This window comes from Anolis carolinensis, chromosome 4, assembly GCF_035594765.1.
Source record: "Anolis carolinensis isolate JA03-04 chromosome 4, rAnoCar3.1.pri, whole genome shotgun sequence".
NCBI classification, from domain to species: domain Eukaryota; kingdom Metazoa; phylum Chordata; class Lepidosauria; order Squamata; family Dactyloidae; genus Anolis; species Anolis carolinensis.
The window spans coordinates 249,629,143-249,653,025 of NC_085844.1; the positions used below are offsets into that span (position 1 = coordinate 249,629,143).

The 23,883-nt window shown below is 41.6% G+C and overlaps 1 protein-coding gene across 2 annotated transcripts in view; it reads right to left on the bottom strand.

Annotated features, from left to right (window-relative positions):
* The window catches only part of dusp15 (dual specificity phosphatase 15), a 34,470-nt gene that overhangs the window by 5,205 nt on the left and 5,382 nt on the right, over positions 1-23,883 (bottom strand). For both annotated transcript variants that reach the window (XM_062979169.1, XM_062979170.1), the window contains exons 3-6: positions 15,555-15,637; positions 13,657-13,706; positions 9,629-9,703; positions 6,674-6,848 (exon numbers count right to left, since the gene is read on the bottom strand). In XM_062979169.1, the coding sequence (XP_062835239.1) occupies positions 6,674-6,848; positions 9,629-9,703; positions 13,657-13,706; positions 15,555-15,637 (383 nt within the window). The remainder of the gene's footprint in view (positions 1-6,673; positions 6,849-9,628; positions 9,704-13,656; positions 13,707-15,554; positions 15,638-23,883) is intronic.

A 23,883-nucleotide genomic window follows, 5' to 3' on the forward strand; every position in this document is an offset into this window, starting at 1 on the left:
AGCATTTTCCCCTGAAATATTTGTTAATCTCTGCTACGGAGATATAGGCATTTTCCCCTGCAAGCCTTTGCAATCCCTATGTATCTAAATATTTGTATCTATCTATCTATCTACATTAATTTTATATATGAATTTTTCCCTCATATGTTTGCAGGTCTTTGCAAATCCTATACAGATATAATCTATATATATAAAAGGGTAATGAAATTTCGGCCTAGGACAAAACAACAAAACTACACATCCCAGAAACACTAAACTTGGCAGCACAACCCCTCATCCATGCCTCTACATTCATACAACAAAAAGAAAAGAAATATAAAGTCCTAATTACAGGGAGGGGAATAATTGTTTTTATCCAATTGCTGCCAGTTAGAAGGCTAAGCTCCGCCCACTTGGTCTCCTAGCAACCCACTCAGCCCAGGGGACAGGCAGAGTTAGGCCTCACTTAGGCCTCTTCCCCACTACCTATAAAATACAGATTATCAGATTTGAACTAGATTATATGGCAGTGTAGGCTCAAGGCCCTTCCACACAGCTATATAACCCATTTATAATATTATTATCTGCTTTGAATTGGATTATCTTGAGTCCACACTGCCATATAATCCACTTCAGTGTGCATTTTATACAGCTGTGAAGAAGGGGCCTCATATAATCCAGTTCTAAGCAGATAAAATAAGATTATAAATATAATATGTAATAATTACTGTGATATAATAATACAGAACAATATAATCTCTAAAATAAGGACAGTAAATAAAGAACAACACTCTGAAAGCATAAGCCACAGCAACGCGTGGCCGGGCAAAGCTACTTATCTATATATAGAGAGATGTCTAGATAGAGATACATATGAATATAGATATATGCGACTTGCAAATATTGCAGGGGAAATGCACACACACACATATAGAGATGTCTAGATAGATATAAACATAAATATATAGGGCTTCCAAATATTGCAAGAGGGAAATGCACATATATAGAGAGAAGATTTGCTAATGTTTCAGGGAGAAATGCATCTGCGAAATTAGTATATATAATTATAGATCTATATCTAGCTCTGCATTGTTTATATAGGCATTGAATTTTTGTCTGTTACCATGTTGGAAGCCTGAGTCCCCATGGGGAGATAGGGCAGTGTGCAAATGAAGTTTTTAAATTATCATAGAATCATAGAATCATAGAATAGTAGAGTTGGAAGAGACCTCAAGGGCCATCTAGTCCAACCCCCCGCTAAGAAGCAGGAAATCGCATTCAAAGCACCCCCGACAGATGGCCATCCAGCCTCTGCTTAAAAGCCTCCAAAGAAGGAGCCTCCACCACGGCCCGGGGGAGAGAGTTCCACTGCCGAACAGCCCTCACAGTGAGGAAGTTCTTCCTGATGTTCAGGTGGAATCTCCTTTCCTGTAGTTTGAAGCCATTGTTCCGTGTCCTAGTCTGCAGGGCAGCAGAAAATAAGCTTGCTCCCTCCTCCCTATGACTTCCCCTCACATATTTGTACATGGCTATCATGTCTCCTCTCAGCCTTCTCTTCTGCAGGCTAAACATGCCCAGCTCTTTAAGCCTCTCCTCATAGGGCTTGTTCTCCAGACCCTTAATCATTTTAGTTGCCCTCCTCTGGACGCTTTCCAGCTTGTCAGCATCTCCCTTCATCTGCGGTGCCCAAAACTGGACACAGTATTCCAGGTGTGGTCTGACCAAGGCAGAATAGAGGGGGAGCATGACTTCCCTGGATCTAGACGTTATTCCCCTATTGATGCAGGCCAAAATCCCATTGGCTTTTTTAGCTGCCGCATCACATTGTAGGCTCATGTTTAACTTGTTGTCCACGAGGACTCCAAGATCTTTTTCGCACACACTGCTGTCAAGCCAGGCGTCCCCCATTCTGTATCTTTGATTTCCATTTTTTCTGCCGAAGTGAAGTATCTTGCATTTGTCCCTGTTGAACTTCATTTTGTTAGTTTCGGCCCATCTCTCTAGTCTGTCAAGATCGTTTTGAATTCTGCTCCTGTCTTCTGGAGTGTTAGCTATCCCTCCCAGTTTTGTGTCGTCTGCAAACTTGATGATCGTGCCTTCTAACCCTTCGTCTAAGTCGTTAATAAAGATGTTGAACAGAACCGGGCCCAGGACGGAGCCCTGCGGCACTCCACTTGTCACTTCTTTCCATGATGAAGACGACGCATTGGTGAGAATCACCCTTTGGGTTCGTTCGCTTAGCCAATTACAGATCCACCTAACCGTAGTTTTGTCTAGCCCACATTTTACTAGTTTGTTTGCCAGAAGGTCGTGGGGGACTTTGTCGAAGGCCTTACTGAAATCTAGATATGCTACATCCACGGCATTCCCTGTATCGACCCAACTCGTAACTCTATCGAAAAACGAGATCAGATTAGTCTGGCATGACTTGTTTTTGGTAAATCCGTGTTGACTATTAGCAATGACCGCATTTGTTTCTAAGTGTTTGCAGACCACTTCCTTAATGATCTTTTCCAGAATCTTGCCTGGTATTGATGTGAGGCTGACCGGACGGTAATTGTTTGGGTCGTTCTTTTTTCCCTTCTTGAAGATAGGGACCACATTCGCCCTCCTCCAATCTGCTGGGACTTCTCCTGTTCTCCAAGAACTCTCGAAGATGATTGCCAGTGGTTCTGAAATAACTTCCGCTAGTTCCTTCAATACTCTTGGATGTAGCTGATCTGGCCCTGGGGACTTGAATTCGTTTAGAGTGGCCAGGTGTTCCTGGACAACTTGTTTCCCTATTTGGGGTTGGATTTCCCCCAATCCTTCGTCCATTCCATGTTGCTGAGGTTGAAGATGGCTTTCTTTTTGTGAGAAGACCGAGGCAAAGAAGGCATTAAGCAGTTCTGCCTTTTCCCTATCCCCTGTCACCATCACCCCATCTACTCCTTGCAGTGGCCCTATCGCCTCCTTTTTCTTCCTTTTTCTACCAACATAAGCAAAAAAACCTTTTTTGTTGTTTTTTATGTCCCTGGCAAGCCTGAGCTCATTTTGCGCTTTAGCCTTGCGAACCTTTTCCCTACAGGTGTTGGCTATACGTTTGAATTCTTCTTTGGTGATTTCTCCCCTTTTCCACTTCTTGTGCATGTCACTTTTGAGCTTTAGCTCAGTTAGAAGTTCTTTGGACATCCATTCTGGCTTCTTTGCACTTGTCTTATTTTTCTTCTTTGTTGGCACTGTTTGCATTTGCGCCTTGAGTATTTCACTTTTGAAAAACTCCCATCCATCCTTAACTCCCTTGTTTTTTAATATCGGCGTCCATGGAATGCCGCTCAGTAATTCCTTCATTTTTTGGAAGTCATTTAATGGAAGTCATTATTATTATTATTATTATTATTATTATTATTATTATTATTATGTTAGTATCATATTGTTTTTGTTGACTACTTTTCCACTTACAGAGATAGTTTACTGTCTTTCTTTGAAACATGGTAAATATTCAAAAACCTTTAACATACTGATGCCTCAATTAATGTAATTTTATTGGCACCTATTTTTATTTTGAAATTTACCAGTAGCTGCTCCATTTCGCACTCTCAGCTTATACTCGAGTCAATACGTTTTCCCTTTTTTTTGTGGTAAAATTGCTTTGGCCTCAGCTTATATTCGGGTCAGCTTATACTCAAGTATATGTGGTACTTTATTTCTATCTCGTCTTTCTCCCAATATAGGGACTTAAGACAAACATAACACAACCAAAGACCCATCTCTTCTGGCAGGCCTATCCAGTCAAGGTTCACTTGTAAATTATTCATCATCATCATCATCATCATCATACAATTAATACAATGCAACTGCATTAAAATATGAATATAAAAATAAAAGAAACCCTAGCAATTCTTGCACATGGCTGGATTTAAACATTACAAATAATGCAAAATCTAATAATTAGGTTTCAAAAAGCACCACTACGTTCTCAGCCCTCAAGACTATCAATAGGAACTATGCTTGGTGAAGGGAACAATGTTTTGTATAGGCTTGTTGTGTATAAGGATGCATCTACACTGTGGTATGAATGCAGTTTGGCATCACCTTAACTGACATGGCCCAATAATGTAGAGTCTATGAGTTTATGGTTCCATTCCATAAACTCATGCAGTTTGGTGAGACACCAGCACTATTTGGCAGAGGAGGAGGAGGATGACAACGATAACAACAACAGCAACACTGTCAAAGGCTTTCATGGCCATACAGGCTGGAAACCACACAACAACAACAACATCAACAACATTACACTGACGGTTAGGCACCAGCACTATTTGATAGGGGATGATAACAACAACAACAATATCAGCAACATTATATTGACGGTTAGGCACCAGCACTATTTGATAGGGGATGATAACAACAACAACAACAACAACAACAACAACAACAACAACAACAACATCAGCAACATTACATTGATGGTTAGGCACCAGCACTATTTGATAGGGGATGATGATAACAACAACAACAACAATATCAGCAACATTACATTGACGGTTAGGCACCAGCACTATTTGATAGGGGATGATAACAACAACAACAACAATATCAGCAACATTACGTTGACGGTTAGGCACCAGCACTATTTGATAGGGGATGATAACAACAACAACAACAACAACAACAACAACAACAGCAACATTACATTGATGGTTAGGCACCAGCACTATTTGATAGGGGATGATAACAACAACAACAACAACATCAGCAACATTACATTGACGGTTAGGCACCAGCACTATTTGATAGGGGATGATAACAACAACAACAACAATATCAGCAACATTACATTGACGGTTAGGCACCAGCACTATTTGATAGGGGATGATAACAACAACAACAACAACAACAACAACAACAACAGCAACATTACATTGATGGTTAGGCACCAGCACTATTTGATAGGGGATGATAACAACAACAACAACAACAACAACAACAACAACAGCAACATTACATTGATGGTTAGGCACCAGCACTATTTGATAGGGGATGATAACAACAACAACAACAACATCAGCAACATTACATTGACGGTTAGGCACCAGCACTATTTGATAGGGGATGATAACAACAACAACAACAATATCAGCAACATTACGTTGACGGTTAGGCACCAGCACTATTTGATAGGGGATGATAACAACAACAACAACAACAACAACAACAACAACAGCAACATTACATTGATGGTTAGGCACCAGCACTATTTGATAGGGGATGATAACAACAACAACAACAACATCAGCAACATTACATTGACGGTTAGGCACCAGCACTATTTGATAGGGGATGATAACAACAACAACAACAATATCAGCAACATTACATTGACGGTTAGGCACCAGCACTATTTGATAGGGGATGATAACAACAACAACAACAATATCAGCAACATTACATTGACGGTTAGGCACCAGCACTATTTGATAGGGGATGATAACAACAACAACAACAACAACAACAACAACAACAACAGCAACATTACATTGATGGTTAGGCACCAGCACTATTTGATAGGGGATGATAACAACAACAACAACAATATCAGCAACATTACATTGACGGTTAGGCACCAGCACTATTTGATAGGGGATGATAACAACAACAACAACAATATCAGCAACATTACATTGACGGTTAGGCACCAGCACTATTTGATAGGGGATGATAACAACAACAACAACAATATCAGCAACATTACGTTGACGGTTAGGCACCAGCACTATTTGATAGGGGATGATAACAACAACAACAACAACAACAACAACAACAACAACAACAACAACAACATTACATTGACGGTTAGGCACCAACACTATTTGATAGGGGGTAATAACAACAACAACAATATCAGCAACATTACATTGATGGTTAGGCACCAACACTATTTGATAGGGGATGATAACAACAACAACAACAACAACAATATCAGCAACATTACATTGACGGTTAGGCACCAGCACTATTTCGTAAAGGCTTTTGATGTTGATGACAATAACAACAACAACAACAACAACAATAACAAGAGGAGGAAGAACATTATATTAATTGTTAGGCACCAGCACTATTTGGTAGAGGATGATGATGATAATAATAATAATAACGACATCAACAACATTGTATTGACGGTTGGCACCAGCACTATTAGGTAGAGGATGATGATGATGATGATGATAACAACATTAACAGCAACAACATTATATTGATGGTTAGGCACCAGCACTATTCGGTACTAGGGGGTGATGAGAATAATAACAAGAACATGATATTTATTACCTGCCTCTCCTCACGGCCCAAGGTGAGGCACAACACAGTTATATCACCATAATAAAATACTTTCAATAGCATGCATTTATTAAAACGTATTTCTATAAGGCTAAAGACCTTGTAAAATCAAAACTCCTTGTATTCCATAGCATTGAAATATGTCACATAAAGTCATGTCAAGTGGCACAATGTAGCTCAGGCATGGGCCAACTTCGGCCCTCCCTCCAGGTGTTTTGGACTTCAACTCCCACAATTCCTAACAGCCTAACGGCTGTTAGGAATTGTGGGAGTTGAAGTCCAAAACACCTGGAGGGAGGGCCGAAGTTGGCCCATGCCTGGTGTAGTTGCACCCAGAGACATGTCCATATCAAAACCCAGACGGCCTTGTTCTCACCTTCTGCTCGGAGCGGCTTCCCTCGTATTTCTCCAGCTGTTGACGGAAACCCGGGTTGGGGTTGGCCACTGGCCGGACAGCCTTGACCGCTTGCAGGGCTTCGCGCCAACTGGCCTGCGTCACCGTCATGATGTAGGCCAGGACCAAGGTGGTGCTGCGGGAGATGCCAGCAAGGCTGTGGAGGAGAGAAGGAAGGCAAGTTATTAATTAATTAACATTAATTCTAAGCCCAAGCCTTTCCAAACCACAAACCAGGATGGAATCCCATAATTGGAGAGCAATAGCACATTTATATACTCAGGATCTGCATAAAAGATAGACCAATACAGTAAGTATTTACATCTGTATTGCTAACGTATTAACAAAAGAACTGATTCTGAGATAAGTAAATGGATGGATATTATTAAAACTAGGGGGGAAACAGAGCATGTATAAGTAAATCGATAGAACAATTCGATGGAACACTTACTATACAGGCTCAGAGGAGAAGATAAGAAAAAATATGGGACAATATAAGAGAGATCAACGTGAACGCCCGATGATAAGAATCCTTTTGCTTTTGGAATAGAAGATATTGTAGGTGGAACTCCTTTATATGTTAGGGCAGGGGTCCCCAAACTTTTTAAACAGGGAGCCAGTTCACAATCCTTCAGACCGTTGGAGGGCTGGACTATAGTTGGCCACTGAGCAATAATAATTAATAATAGTTATAATAATAACAATAATAATACTAATAATAAATAATAATAAATAATAATAAATAATAAATAAAATAATAAATAATACAATAATAATAAAAAAGAGGGTTGGAAGAGACCCTTTGGGCCATTGAGTCCAATCCCTTTCTGCCTTTGTGCACCGAAAGCACAAGCAAAGCACCCCGGACAGATGGTCACCCAGCCTCAATAATAATAATAATAATAATAATAATAATAATAATAATAATAATAAAGAGGGTTGGAAGAAACCCCTTGGGCCATTTAGTCCAATCCCCTTCTGCCTTTGTGCACCAATAGCACAAGCAAAGCATCCCTGACAGATGGCCATCCAGCCTCAATGTTAATAATAACATTGAGTTCTGGCTTTTGAGTTCTGTTGCTGATGTTTTAAAAGGTGCTTTTAGGATGTTTTTAAGATGGTTTTTTTTTTAAAGATGTTTTTAAAATGTTTTTTAAATTGTTGATTTTAGCCGGTTCTTGTAAGCCGTTCCGAGCCCTAGGGGAGTGGCGGCATATAAGTTTGAAAAATAAATAAATAAATAAATAACAACAACAACAACAACAACAACAATAAAGAGGGTTGGAATAGACCCCTTGGACCATTTAGTCCAATCCCCTTCTGCCCTTGTGCACCAAAAGCCATTAGTATTGCCCTGACAGATGTCCACCCAGCCTCAATGTTAATAATAATAATAATAATAATAATAATAATAATAATAATAATAATAATAAGGGTTGTAAGAGGTCCCTTGGGTCCCTTTCTGCCCTTGTGCCGTGGGGGCCAGATAAATGGCTTCAATGGGCCGCATCCGGCCCCCAGGCCTTAGTTTGGGGACCCCTGTGTTAGGGAATAAGTATAACAATTTATTTATTTACAGTATTTATATCCCACCCCTCTCACCCAAAGGCGACTCAGAACCGCTGACAGGACATACATACGGCAAACATTCAATGCTAATGACAGAATTAACAAGGACAGACAACACAAACAGAGGTAAAGACAGTTTTTCCAATCTTATTTCCAGCATCTTGGAGATTGTGCTCGACTCTGGCCACGAAGGTGTGCTGTTGCTCCATCTTCCATGCCAAGGAGCTTTCTTCCAATTGAGGTCTTTAATTACCTCCCCACTAAAAGCAGTACCTATTTATCTACTCGCATTTCTGTTTTTGACCTGCAAGGTGGGCAGGTGAGCTGGGGCTGACGGCGGATGCTCCTCCCTGACCTGGACTCAAATTGCTGACCTTTCAGTCAGCAGGGTTTTTCTGCAACACAGTGGTTTAGCCCGGCCCCTATGGAAGTACAGTAGAGTCTCACTTATCCAACATAAACGGGTGGGCAGAATGTTGGATAAGTGAATATGTTGGATAATAAGGAGGAATTAAGGAAAAGCCTATTAAACATAAAATTAGGTTATGATTTTACAAATTAAGCACCAAAGCATCATGTTTAACAACAAATTTGACAGAAAAAGTAGTTCAATACGCAGTAAGCTATGTAGTAATTACTGTATTTACGAATTTAGCATCAAAATATCATGATGTATTGAAAACATTGACTACAAAAATGTGTTGGATAATCCAGAACGTTGGATAAGTGAGACTCTACTGTATTATGGTCCTGGTCAGCATCACTAATATGACCGACTCCCCCAAATATTGCCTTTTGTGACAGGCTTCTTTTCCAAAAAGAGAATCCTCCAGCTCTTCAGATATTTTGTCTTGCAGCTCTATCTGCATAGTGAATGGCAAGGAATTATGGCAACGTCCCTTGAAAAACTAGCCGAGGGTTTGCTTTTCATGCCGTCTTTTTTCCTTCCAATTCCCACCCACCTCTTTGCACAATAGACTCATGTATACAATTAATTCACTAACAAAACTCCGTGACCAACATATGATATTTTAATACTATCTCCTATCCTTCCCCCCCAGTGACACAATAAACTCATATATACAATTAATTCACTAACAAAACTCTGTGACCAACATATATTTTTCTGCTATCTCCCATCCAACTCCCCCTTTCCTTTATATTATAAAACTGTGAAAACTTGTAAATAAAACAAAACAAAACAAAGGAAGTGGATGAAAGAAATCAGGCCATCTGGTATTGTGGTCCTATTCAATATTTTTTTAAAAAATAATAATAATCAAGAAACGAAACTTTAAAAGTTTTCTTAACCAAAGGGAAGCAATGGAAATGGAACTGTATGAGCAACATGCAAGAAGCAGACCTTACCAATGGACGAGGCAGTTCCCTCCACGCAGGCGGCAGGAGTGGATAAAGAGGATGCATTTCTTAAAGTGCTTCTTGCTGGAGGGGAAGAAGCAAAGAAACATCAAGACAGGGATCTAGGAGTCTGGACACAAGAGGCAAAGGTGTGATACAACAGCTAAAAAGGCCAATGTGATCCTTGATTGCATTCATAGGAGTAAAGTGTCAAGATCAAGGCATTGGTTCCTAAAGTGACCCATTTAAGGTGCAATTAGGTGTCAAACAGGGATGTGTCATTGCCCCACAGTCATCACATCACCTTGTTGATGGGAAGCTTCCCACCAGCATGGAAATAATCTATCGGACAAATGGCACGCTATTCAAACTTAGCAGACTGACAGCCAAAACAATATCTGTCATAGAACTCCAATATGCTGATGATAATGTGGTCTGTGCACATTCAGAAGAAGACCTACAACAAGCCATTCTAAACATCTCCAATCCAATGCAATCCAATGCAATAAGCCTTTATTGGCATATATAAAAAGACAATGTAAAATGCAGAATATATTATACAATAGAAGAACATAACGTTTGCCCTACATTCAATTTGCAGACTTCATTCAGAAACCTTGCCACTGTGAAACAGCAGTTAAAATCTTGGGAATTTGAAAGCATGATTACTTTGTCTAAACACCTTTGCAGAAGCATATGAGAAGCTCGGCCTCTCACTGAACATTGAGAAAACCAAAGTGTTCTTTCAGCAAAAGGCACCAGCCAATCCCTCTGCAATGCCAGAAATACAGCTTCATGGTGTAATGTTAGAAAACATCGACCATTTCCACTACTTTGGCAGCCACCTCTCCACGAAAGTCAACATTGACATTGAAATACAACACCGCCTGAGCTCTGCGAGTGCAGCATTCTTCTGAATGAAGCAGAGAGTGTTTGAGGATCGGGACATTCGTAGGGAGACCAATGCTTGTCTATGAAACTATTGTCCTCCTAACCCTGTTATATGCCTGTGAAACATGAACCATCTGCAGACATCACACTCAACTTCTGGAATGATTACATCCGTGTTGCCTCCGAAAAATCTTGCAAATCTCTTGGGAAGACAGGCGGACAAATGTCAGCATCTGGAAAAAGCAAAGACCACCAGCATTGAAGCAATTCTCCTACGCCATCAACTCCATTGGACAGCCACATTGTCCAAATACCTGGTCACCATCTACCAAAGCAAATACTCTACTCTCAACTCAAGACTCTACTCTCAACTCAAGAATGGGAAATGTAATGTTGGTGGACAGGAAAAGAGATCAAAAGGTGGACTTAAAGCCAACCTTAAAAACTGTGGCATCAACACCAAGAGAGAACTGGGAAGACCTGGCCCACAAGCATCTAGGTCACCTACGGACCCACCACCAAGACCCTACACTTGGAAGGCAATCACAATTTAAACACAATTTAAACACAATCACAGTTTAAACACAATTAAACTAATGTTTAGGGAAGTGTTTGAGTGCAAAGCCAACGGGAAAATCAAAACGAAAGAGCTGGGAATGCTCTCAATACTTTCAGGGACTTTCTGACTAAGTCTCTCAAATACTAATCTGAAAGCAAACGAGAACATTCCCATCGAGAGTCAGGCCCAGGTTTCGGAGGAACTTGGCATTCGATCTCCTGGGAACAGAAACACAAACGATTGCTGCTTGCTTTTGTGAGACTGGAACAGAAACCTAGATTGCAAAACTAGAGTAAAACGATTGCATGGAAATGCACTGCTCCCAGAAACCGGATGAGGCAAGTCCCCTTCTTTATTGAGACTTGGCATCAGGGTGAGTTTTGTGCTCATTCCCTTATACGCAGCTTCATATGTATATGGGTTTATGAGGAATAATTACACAAAAGGCACCTTGAGAGGCTGAATCGACACAGTAGAATGAATGCAATTTGACACAACTTTAACTGCTATGGCGGAGCCCCTGATGGCACAATGGGTTAAACCCTTGTGCTGGCAGGACTGCTGACCTGAAGGGTGGGTTGCTGACCCGAAGGTTGCTGGTTCAAATCTGGAGAGAGCATGGATGAGCTCCCTCTATCAGCTCCAGCTCCTTGTGTGGGGACATGAGAGAAGCCTCCCACAAAGATGGTGATGAGCAACGTCCTTGCAGATGGCCAATTCTCTCAAACCAGAAGTGACTTGCAGTTTCTCAAGTCACTCCTGACACACACACACACACACACACACACACACACAAAACTCACTATGATTCAATGCTATGGAATCCTGGGAATTGTACTTCACTGGAGCTCCGGCTCTTTTTGGCAAAAAAGCTAAAGACCTTGCAAAACTACAACTCCCATTAGCACTGAGCCTTAGCAATTTAAGTGATGTCAAACTGCATTCATTCTACAGTGTAGATGCATCCTTGGATCCTCCAGTGTGACTCTATGCTATTTAAACAATAGGACCAGTTCTAATGGTTTTGAATGACAGGAGGATAGATTTCAATTCTTCAATGTTTTGAGAGTAAGAATGGTTCAGCAATGGAAGAAATTACTTCTTCTTCTCTGTGTGCCTTCAAGAAAAGACTGGAAAGCTCCCCTGCTATGGAAGCTTAAGTAGAGATCCTATACTGAGACAGGGGTTGGACTAGATGGCCTCTGGGAACCCCTCCCAATTAGAAGTCTATGGAGACAAAACCCCAAGCTGCACAAATTCTAAACCGTTGCTTATTTTCCAAGTTTGCACTTTAGCAGCAGTTGGAAATGCTGTTACAGATATCCTTATAATTTTTCATGACCATAAGATAACATTCCGTTATCAACTTCTCATCCAGTTGCTGTTAAAGTGTAACCTGCACACAGGTGAGTTCCCATGTGCACGAGAGTGTTTTGTAACGTCAAAGAAAGCAATCCTTTATGCTGATGTGGCAAAGAGCTGGTGCATTTGGCAACCGCTCAGCTTTCTCTTTCACATTTATTGCAATTTACTAGCAAAGGAGATAAGCAGCATGGGAGATTTACATTCTGGGGGTCAAGAAGCCAAAGGTCAGTCAATGGCCAGTCAATGGCCAGAAGGATTTGCAAGGTCAGGATCCCATCCATAAAGCAGAGGGGCATCTACACTGTAGAATTAATGCAGTCTGATGCCACGTTAACTGCCACAGCTCAATGCTAGGACTAGGATGCGAACTAGTGGGTCCAAATTACAAGAAAAGAGATTCCACTTAAACATTTGGAATAACTTATTTACTGCTACAGGTATTCGGCTGTGGAAAAGACTGTCAGAGTATTTGCAGCGCAGCAGTAGTTGGATGGAAGCAGTGGAACGCAGAACGAAGAGACACTCAGAGACGTTGGTAAAACTATTTACAACGTTTTACTGTGTGCAGCCATAATCAACACAAACAGACTTGCAGACAACAGACGAACACAGGACTGCTCTGTTCTCCAACAGAACTTGACTCGAACTCTAGGCAGACAGAACTGAACTGAACTGATGCAATCGTTATACACAAACACTTGTGTCTGGATACTCCCTTGTTCCAGCCACACATCAAGGTCATCATAGCTTTTTGGCAATTAACTCTTTCCACGTTATGGTACATTCTGGTTGATGCATGGCACAAGCATGGCACAAACTGCATTTAAACACTATCAATACACAAATTCCACATTAACAAAGACCATCGACACTGCGTTATATGGTCAGTGTAGATTCCTACTCTGCTGTTTGAACTGGATATGTGTTTACACTGCCATATAATCCACTTCAATCTGCATTGTAATGGCGGTGTAGATGGGGATTCAGATGATGACAGACCAGGCATGGGCAAGCTTCAGCCCTCCAGGTGTTTTGGACTGCAACTCCCACAATTCCTAACAGCCTACCGGCTGTTAGGAATTGTGGGAGTTGCAGTCCAAAACACCTGGAGGGCCAAAGCTTGCCCATGCCTGTGATAGATCCTATTATTAAGTCTTAATTTATTCATTTTTGTTTCCCAAATTATTGCCATGGTTCTACTTCTATTGTACTCATTACTTACATGTTTGCTTCTGGTGTGTCTGGAAGCACAATGCGGAGGTATGTAATCCCCTGGAAAACAAAACAGAATAATATATCTCTTCTTTTATATATTCTCCAGAAAAGCAAAGGCACAACAGAGATCATGGGTTGAAAATATTACTTTTAAAATACTATAATGGCTAGAATCTCCTGTGCAAGATAATCCATAGGTCATTTCTGACTTATGGCAAACCTAACGTGAACCTATCAAAGAGGTTTTCTTGTAAAGATTTGTTCAGAGGGTTTTGTCTTCCTCTGAGGCTGAGAGAATGTGACATGCCCTAGCAGGCCACCAAATGGGATTCTTTTATTTTCATGATTACTGGAAGTTTTTTTCCAACAACAATTAAAGACTACGAACAATAAAAGAAGAGAAGAAGAAACCAGGAAGGGAGGAAGAAAGGAAAGAAAACAGAGAAAGGAAAGGAAAAGGAAAGAACGGAGGAAATAAAGAAAAGGAAGAAAAAAGAAGGAAGGAAGGAAGGAAGGAAGGAAGGAAGGAAGGAAGGAAGGAAGGAAGGAAGGAAGGAAGGAAGGAAGGAAGGGGAAGGAAAAGGAATGGAATGGAATGAAGGGAGGGGAAGGAAGGAGAGAAGAAAGGGAAGGAGGGAATGGACGAAAGGGAAGAAGGGAAGAAACGAAAGGAGGGAAGAAAGGAAGAAGGGAAGAAAGGGAAGAAAAGAAAGGAGGGAAGAAGGAAAAAAGAAGGAAAGAAGGGAGACAAAGAAAGAGGAAAGGAGGAGGAAAGGAAAGGAAAGGAAAGGAAAGGAAAGGAAGGAAGGAGAGGAGAGGAGAGGAGAGGAGAGGAGGAAAGAAAGTAAGAAAGGAAGGAAAGGAAGGAAGGAAGGAAGGAAGGAAGGAGGAAGGAAACCAAAATAGGAAAATAGGGCCAGGCTGTGGCGCAAGCTGTTGAGCAGCTGCAATAAACTTTTACATTTTAATACATTTTAATATATTGGGTTTATGGTTCCCGTCCCCTTGATCTGGTCATGTAAGTGTGATTTATTGTTATAATTGTATTATTTTACTTTGTTTAATAATGTGTATTATGTTGTTATGTGATGTTTGTGTTGCTTTTATGACTGTAAACCGCCCTGAGTCCCATCCGGGAGATAGGGTGGTATATAAATAAAGTTTTATTTATTTATTATTATTATTATAAATCACTCTGACCAAGAGGTCATGAGTTCGAGGCCAGCCCGTGGCAGGGTGAGCACCTGTCAATTAAAAATAAAAAAAATAGCCCCTGCTCGTTGCTGACCTAGCAACCTGAAAGATAGTTGCATCTATCAAGTAGGAAATAAGGCACCACTTATAGAAGTGGGGAGGCAAGTTTAACTAATTTATGACCTGGAATGAGGAAGTGCCGTCAGAGTGGATGATGAAGCAGCTGCTCCCCCTTGTGGCCAGAATCGAACATCCCCTCAGGAGAAGGTTAAATTGCCTCTGCATCTGTCTGTCTCTGTCTCTGTTCGATGTGTTTATGGGCATTGAATATTTGCCCTTTATGTATATAATGTGATCCGCCCTGAGTCCCCTTCGGGGTGAGAAAGAAGGGCGGAATATAAATACTGTAAATAAATAAATGATACAAACAAAAATGAAAGTAGCTTCTGACTTCCTTTTTGGTGTTTATACACACATATAAGGATTCACCACATATTTGTAGCTTTTTTGTTGTGTGCCTTTACACTGTTGCAGCCCTAAGGCAACTGTATTGCCAGGCTTTCTTGGAAAGATCTGTTTGGAGAGTGTGTGCCTTTGCCTTCCTCTGAGGCTGAGAGAGTGTGCCTTGCCCGCTGTGAGTTTCCAGGCTCAAGCCATTTCCCTGACCCACCCACAACCGTTGTCCCTCGGTGTGCCTTTGGGTGCCCGTACCGGAATATACGGCTGCGGGGATTCATGGATGGAAATGATGTGGGTGATGTTGTGCCGGCTCAGCTGATCAAAGTCCTTGGCATCTAGAAGAAAGAAGAGGAGGAGGAAGAAAAGAGGGGTCATTTCAGGCAGCATTGTTCATTCTCCGCACATAGCGCACTGGTGTGGCTGACCTTGTGACAGATCAGAACATGTGGGTTGGAAAGGCATGCGCATTCGTGGCACATAAAACGACGGACTGATGCCAGATAGAACCATAAAATCCTAGAGTTAGAAGGCACACCACGAGGTATCCAATCCAGGCAGGAAGACACCATCCAAGCCCTCCCAACAGATGGCCATCCCATCAGACTCCCAGGCAGCATATTCTACTGTTGAACAGCTCTTACCATTAAGAAGTTCTTCCTAATGTTTAAGCAATCCAAATCCATTTGTTATGTGTCCTGCTATGTGTGGAACATGACTTATTTTCACTTTGACTGTTTTCAAGTCAGGTTATATTCATTTTTATCTGCCTAAGTGTAGTACTCAACATTTCTCCTATTGGTTCGCTGTGAGTTTTCCAGGCGGTATGGCCATGCTCCAGAAGCAATCTTCTCCTGACGTTTCACCCACATCTTTGGCAGGCATCCTCAGAAGTTGTGAGGCCTGTTGGAAACTAGGCAAGTGGGGTTTAGTGGAAGAAAGAACTCTTGTCTGTTGGAGGCAAGTGTGAATATTGCAATTGGCCAGCTTGATTAGCACTGAATAGCCTGGCTGCTTCCAAGCCTGGTTGCTTCCTGCCTGGGGGAGTCCTTTGTTGGGAGGTGTTAACTGGCTCTTAATTGTTTCTTGTCTGGAATTCTCCTTTTCTAAAGTTTATTTTTACTCTAGATTGTGTTCATTTTCCTCCTTTCTTTTGAAACTGTCCACATGCTTGTGGATTTCAATGCCTTCTCTGTGTACTCTGACATGTGGTTGTTAAGAGTGGTCCAGTGGGGCTAAGTGTGTGTGACTTTGATTATTTTGATTCCATATTTCTGCATGGCAGGGGGTGGGATTGGATCGTTTCCATCGCACTGAGCCGTGGCAGTTAACGTGGTGCCAAACTGCAATAATTCTACACCCCTTCAAATTGGATGGGTCTTGTTGCAGGATGCTAGTACACGATTTATAGTTTTCCAGTTGTGAGATTCCTGAAACGTTGCACACTGGACAAATGAATGCCACAGGCACAAGCAAAGATAGCAGAGTCTATTTACAGCAGAGTATAGCTATCAGTTTCTTCAGCAGAGTACAAATATTGCACCTGACCTTCTTCCTGCACACTGTTTAATAAACTCACAGGATTCAGTTATCATCCAAACCAACAGGAAGCTTTACTCTTTAGTTTCACTGTGGCACAGCTGGTTAGTAGCCAGCTGCAATAAATCACTACTGACCAACAGGTCATGAGTTTGAAACCAGCCTGGGTCAGATTGAGAGCCTGACCATTAAATAGCTAGCTCATTGTTGATTTAAGCAATCCGAAAAATAGTTTCATCTGTCAAGTAGGAAATGTAGGTACCGCTATATGCAGGGAGGCTAATTTAACTAATTTACGACACCATAAAAACCTCCATCAGTGTGCGTGTGGAAGAATGAAGCAGTATTCCATCAAGGACTCGGTGTCACAGTGGATGATGAAGCGGCAGCTCCCCTGTGGCTGGAATTGAGCATACCCTCATGAAGCCGGAAGCTGGAAAATGTTAAATTGGCTCTGTGTCTCTCTCTGTATGTTGTATGTCTAATGGCACTGAATGTTTGCCATGTATATGTACATTGTGATCCGCCCTGAGTCCCTTTCCGGGGTGAGAAGGGCAGAATATAAAGACTGTAAATAAATAAATAAATTATTATTATTATTATTATTATTATTATTATTATTATTAAACTTTATTTGTACCCCGCTAGCATCTCCCGAAGGACTCGATGTGGCTTACAAAGGCCAAGGCCTCAACACACAATGTAGCAATACAAACAAAAGGCAAATTAAACAATTAAAACAGTATAAACCACAAGCAATAACAATACGCTAGAACACAACAGAACTGTAAATATTTACAGCAGTACAATTCAGGATACACCAATCCTGGCTTGGAGATACACACAGAGACATAACCACAGGAAGGGAAGGGAAGGGAAAGAGTGAGCCTTCCACTCTCCTTTTATAGCCATCTGGTGACTTGTCATCATTGAGGGACAAGTGAATGATGCAATCTCTAGTCATTTTGACTCATCCATTTCGCAATCCTATTTATTTATTTATTTGCAGTATTTATATTCCGTCTTTCTCACCCCAAAGGGCGGATCACAATGTACACATACATGGCAAACATTCAATGCCATATGAACATAGAGACAGAGTCAAAGACAGACACACAAAGGCAATTTAACCTTCTCCAGCTTCCAGATTCCTGAGAGTATGCTCACTTCCGGCCACAGCTGCTTCATCATCCACTGTGACACCGAGTCCTTGGATACTTCCTCATTCCAAACGCTGCTGGACGATTTTTATGGTGTCCTAAATTAGTTAAATTAGCCTACCCACATAAGTGGTACCTAAATTTCCTACTTGATAGATGCAACTATCTTTCAGATTGCTTAGGTCAACAACAAGCAGGGCTATTTTTTATTTTAATGGTCGGGTGCTCACTCCGACATGGGCTGGCCTTGAACTCATGACCTCTTGGTCACAGTGATTTATTGCAGCTGGCTACTAACCAGCCTGCGCCACAGCCCAGCCCATCTTTCATCATACCCTCTCAGTCATTCCCCAGGAGTTTTTCACATAGAATCATAGAGTTGGAAGAGACCTCATCCAGTTGGGCCATCCAGTCCAACCCCCTGCCAAGAAACAGGAAAATCACATTCAAAGCCTCCTCGACAGATGGCCATCCAGTCTCTGCTTAACAGCATCCGGGCATTGAATTTTTGCCTATTTATTGTAAGCTGCTTTGAGTCCCCTCGGGGAGAAAGGCGGGTAAAAGTGATGTAAATAAATAAAAATAAATCTGTGTAACATATAGTTCTGTCCAGCAGAACTGTATGCTATACATGAATTAAATGCCCAGGCATTTCTACCCAACAGGCCCTTCTTCATCACCTTGAAAGGTGTTGTTATGTACTGCTTTGAGCAGTCAGAAGGCATATCAAAGCATTGCCTGAGCATGTACTTAAGAAGCCAAACCACCTCTGTGCCAATTGCTTGAGAGTCAAAGATTCATATCTTACTTTGCATTGTGGGCTTCTTTCGCACCCACCTGTTCAAAGCACAGAAGCAGGTTCTTAGAAATCCAGATGGACAAATGCCCAGGGTCATATTTCAGTAGTAGCAAGAACAGTGAGCAAGGGCCATGGCTGGTTTTACTCCACCTCCGTCATGCGCCACACATTCTTTCCACAGCAAGTGCTGAGGCCAGCATGTGCAACCCGGCCAATATGCCATACCATTGCAGGGATCTGATACCATTCGAGGGTGCATCTACACTGTAGAATCAATGCACTTTGACACCACTGTCACTGCCATGGTTTCATGCTATGGGTGTTGTGGTAATCTCTGAGCGGTTAGACTCAATTTAACCCTCTCTGGGGGAGATTCCACCAAAATGCAGCAGAGTAGCAAAAGCTTTCAAATGCAACAGTTACTTACACAGGGTGAGCAAAGAAAAGCCTTTGTCTATTTAGGATTGCAATGGAGTGCAGAGTCTCAGTAAAAGTTCAAAAAGTATTTATTCAGGTAAAAAGAACTCCATTGTAGATAGAAAGGCTTGGGAGCTGTCTAGTCTACTCTAGACTGGTTTCTAAGGAAAAATAAGAAAGGAAAAATAACAAACATGTAAATAGTTACATCTTGCCAGGAGAGACAGCAAGATGCTGCTTGTTAGCTAGAAGAACAAAGGGAGAAGAGTGAACCAAAATGGTTCCAACCTCATGGTCCAGTTTATTGGGGCCATAAAAGACATTCTGACCAATGGGAAGTTAGTGTCCCTAAAGATTCACATTTCTACCAACTTCAAAGTAAGGGATGTGACGTACACAGGATAGAGTGAAACACAATAAAGCCTGTCTGGGCATGCTTTGGAAACAGGGAAAGGATTCCCTCAATCTAACTCTATCATCTATCTAACTACATCTAGACTTGAGTAGTCCAGGGTGATTCCCAACAATGGGATCCTGGGAGACATACAGTAGAGTCTCACTTATCCAAGCTAAACGGGCCGGCAGAAGCTTGGATAAGTGAATATCTTGGATAATAAGGAGGGATTAAGGAAAAACCTATTAAACATCAAATTAGGTTATGATTTTACAAATTAAGCACCAAAACTTCATGTTATACAACAAATATGACAGAAAAAGTAGTCCAATATACAGTAATGTTATGTTGTAATTACTGTATTTACGAATTTAGCACCAAAATATCATGATATATTGAAAACATTGACTACAAAAATGGCTTGGATTATCCAGAGCCTTGGATAAGTGAGGCTTGGATAAGTGAGACTCTACTGTAGTAGTTTGGTGAGACACTAGCAGCATTTGGCAGTAAAATTACAACTTTTATGATTCTATAGCACTGAGCCATGTGGTAGTTCAAGCGGTGTCAACCTGCATTCATTCTACAAAGTGGCTGTACGTTTTGCTTTCATGGCTCCCTCCTACATCATTCTGATATTATAGGCTTCAACTACAATCTGTATATATTAGGCTTGCTCAAATAATTCGATTTCCCCGTTACCCGTTATTAATTCGTTACTTTCGTTAGTTTTGAAGCAATATACGGCCTTGATTGTCCACACGTCTGGATATCGCGGTTTCGAACCGCGAGAGGCCGTTTTTTGTTATGTCGTCGTTTTTTTCGTTAGGAAAAAAAGCTTTTGCAAATCACCCAAACTCCCACCATTCAGGCCCTTTCCTTTTGCCCCTCAGCAAAAGGGGCGTCACGGGCTCAGCCAATGGGAGGGGGCGAGGGGGAAGGAGGCCGAGGAGGAGGAGGAAGACGGAGGGGGGAAATGGCCGCCGCCTCGCCTCAGCTCAGGCCTGGTGTCTCTCTGTGAGGCGGGAAGGCGGCGGATGGAGCCGGGAATGGAGAGACCGAGAGAGACAGAGAGGGGCCCGGCGGTGAGGAGGAAGAGGCCCGGGATGCGAGGGGGTGTGGGCCAGGCCCGTCCTCGGCTGCTCCCGGGGAGGGAGGGAGGGAGGGAGGGAGGACTACGACTCCCAGGGGCCCAGATTCGCACCCTCCCTCCCCCCAATACAGGTCTCCATACCACGCTACATGAACTTGAATGGATACTGTGGTTGTGTTGTCGAAAGCTTTCATGGCCGGGATCACATTGTTGTGGTATGTATTCCGGGCTCTATGGCCATGTGCCAGAAGCATTCTCTCCTGACGTTTCACCCACATCTGTGGCAGACATACTCAGAGGTTTTGACGTCTGTGCGAAGCTAGGCAAGTGGGGTTTATATATCTGTGGAAGGTCCAGGGTGGGAGAAAGAACTCTTGTCTGTGGGAGGCAAGTGTGAATGTTGCAATTGGTCACCTTGATTAGCATTGAATAGCCTTGCAGCTTCAAAGCCTGGCTGCTTCCTACCTGGGGGAATCCTTTGTTGGGAGGCATTAGCTGGCCCTGATTGTTTCCTGTCTGGAATTCCCATTTTCTGGGTGTTGTTCTTTTACTGTCCTGATTTTAGCTTTTCTGTAGCTAAAAATGCATATAAAATTGATTCTATAGGGAGGATAAATGATTGGATTTCAACTCCTACAGCTTAGCTTTCTCTGCCAATAATGGTACCATACCAAACTAAACCTCCCAAGATTCTGTAGCAGTGAGCCATCTTGGATATTGTAAGGGATTTATTATTATTATTATTATTATTATTATTATTATTATTATTATTAGACCTTGCTCCCAGGAAGGTGCCTTCGCTGTGGCTCCCAACTTATCTATCTATCTACCTTTCCACATATTCTCCACATTGTGTGTATGTGTATGTATATTATATATACATGAGCCCCGATGGCGAAGTGTGTTAAAGCACTGAGCTGCTGAACTTGCAGACCGAAAGGTCCCAGGTTCAAATCCCGGGAGCAGAGTGAGTGCCCGCTGTTAGCTCCAGCTTCTGCCAACCTAGCAGCTTGAAAACATGCCAATGTGAGTAGATCAATAGGTACCGCTCTGGCGGGAAGGTAATGGCACTCCATGTAGTCATGCCGGCCACATGACCTTGGAGGTGTCTATGGACAACACTGGCTCTTGGGCTTAGAAATGGAGATGAGCACCAACCCCCAGAGTCAGACATGACTGAACTTAACGTCAAGGGATACCTTTACCTTTACCTATACACACACACACACACACACACACACACACATATATGCAGGGACTATATATATATATATATATATATATATATATATATATATATATCAGTATATATCACACACACACCAATTTAACAAAGTTTCAGCCACAAAAACAAAGTTTCTGAAGTAGAACAATGACTTTCACAGTAAAGACAACCCAATTTAACAGGAAATAAGACTTTCAAACCAGGAACAGATTTCTGCAATTATTAAAAAATGGTTTATTATAAAAGCTATGAAAATTCGCCAAAAATCAGAGGATAAGGGAAACGTTCCAAATTGGTGAGCTATCAGTGTTAAATGTGTTCTACCACTGTACCAAGTTTGAAGAAGATCACTCAAAAAATGAGGGCGGGAGAGTCCTGTAAAATCTCCCCTCGTGCTGTTTTTTTTTGGCCACTGCGCATGCGCGTCCGCCATTAACGAATTAATTTAGAAAATAACGAATTTTCGTTAATTTCGAATTTTTTTGTGGGGCAAAATTCGGAAATGACATCAGAAACGAAACGCTGGCGCCCCCTGCTTTTGAAACGAGTTTAGAATCAATTTTTTCATGGATCGCTCAAGCCTAGTATATATAAAAGAGTGATGGCATCATGGCAGCGGACAAAACAACAAAACTAAACATCCCCCAACCTCGAAAATTGACATCACAACCCCTCATCCATGCCTCTAGGTTGATACAACAAAAAGAAAAGAAAAATAAAGTCCTAATTAGAGGGAGAGGAATAATTGTTTTTATCCAATTGCTGCCAGTTAAAAGGCTAAGCTCCGCTCACTTGGTCTCCTAGCAACCTACTCAGCCCAGGGGACCCTTTACCTTAACTACCACCAATTCCTCAATACTTTATTTCCCATACCACCATACTTCGCCACAGCAACGCGTGGCCAGGCACAGCTAGTAATCTATATATATAAAAGAGTGATGGCATCACGGCGACCCACAAAACAACAAAACTACAAGCCCCCCAACCTCGAAATTTGACAACACAACCCATCATCCACGCCTCTAGGTTGATACAACAAAAAGCAAAGAAAAATAAAGTCCTAATTAGAGGGAGAGCAATAATTGTTTTTATCCAATTGCTGCCACTTAGAAGGCTAAGCTCTGCCCACTTGGTCTCCTAGCAACCCACTCAGCCCAGTGTTAATAAAAGAATAAAAAAATAAAATAAATACAAATAATACAATAAAAATAATAAAAAACACTAAAAAATTAATATAATCAAATACTATAACAAAATAACTAAAAACAATACAACAAAATAATAAAATATAATAAATTAAAAAGATAAGTTACAATAAAATTAATTAAAAAAAATACAAATAACGTCAAATAAAAATTCCACAACAACTTTTAACCAATACCACCACCACTTTGCCACAGCAACGCGTGGCTGGGCACAGCTAGTCTATATATATAAAAATGTAATGTGCATAATTAGGACTGAGTTAACAACAAAACCACTGGGCCAAATCACATCAAATTTGACCACAAAACTAATATCTTTCCAAGGAGTGACCATCAAAAAAAGAAGAAAGAAAACACCATGCCCGTATGTAGAAAGTGGCCAGGCTTTTAAGCTGCAAGACTATTCAGTGAAATTCAAGCTGGCCAAACAAGGATTCCCCTACAAAGGAAGCAGCCAGGATTCAAAGTGGCTCTTTGATTGAAGGTGCTACACCAGCTTGCCAAACAAGGATTCCCCTAGGTATAACACGGCCAGGCACTGAAGGTGCAAGGTTATTTAGTGCAATTCAACCAGACCAACAAGGGATTAACCTTGGTAGAAGGCGACCAGGCTTTGAAGTAGCGAGGCTATTCATTGCAATTCTAGCAACCCAAAAAACCATTCCCCTAGAGTGCGAGCACCCAGCCTTCCAAGCAGCAAGCCTATTCCTTTGTATTCCAGCTCATCAAACAAGGATTCCCACAAGAAGAAA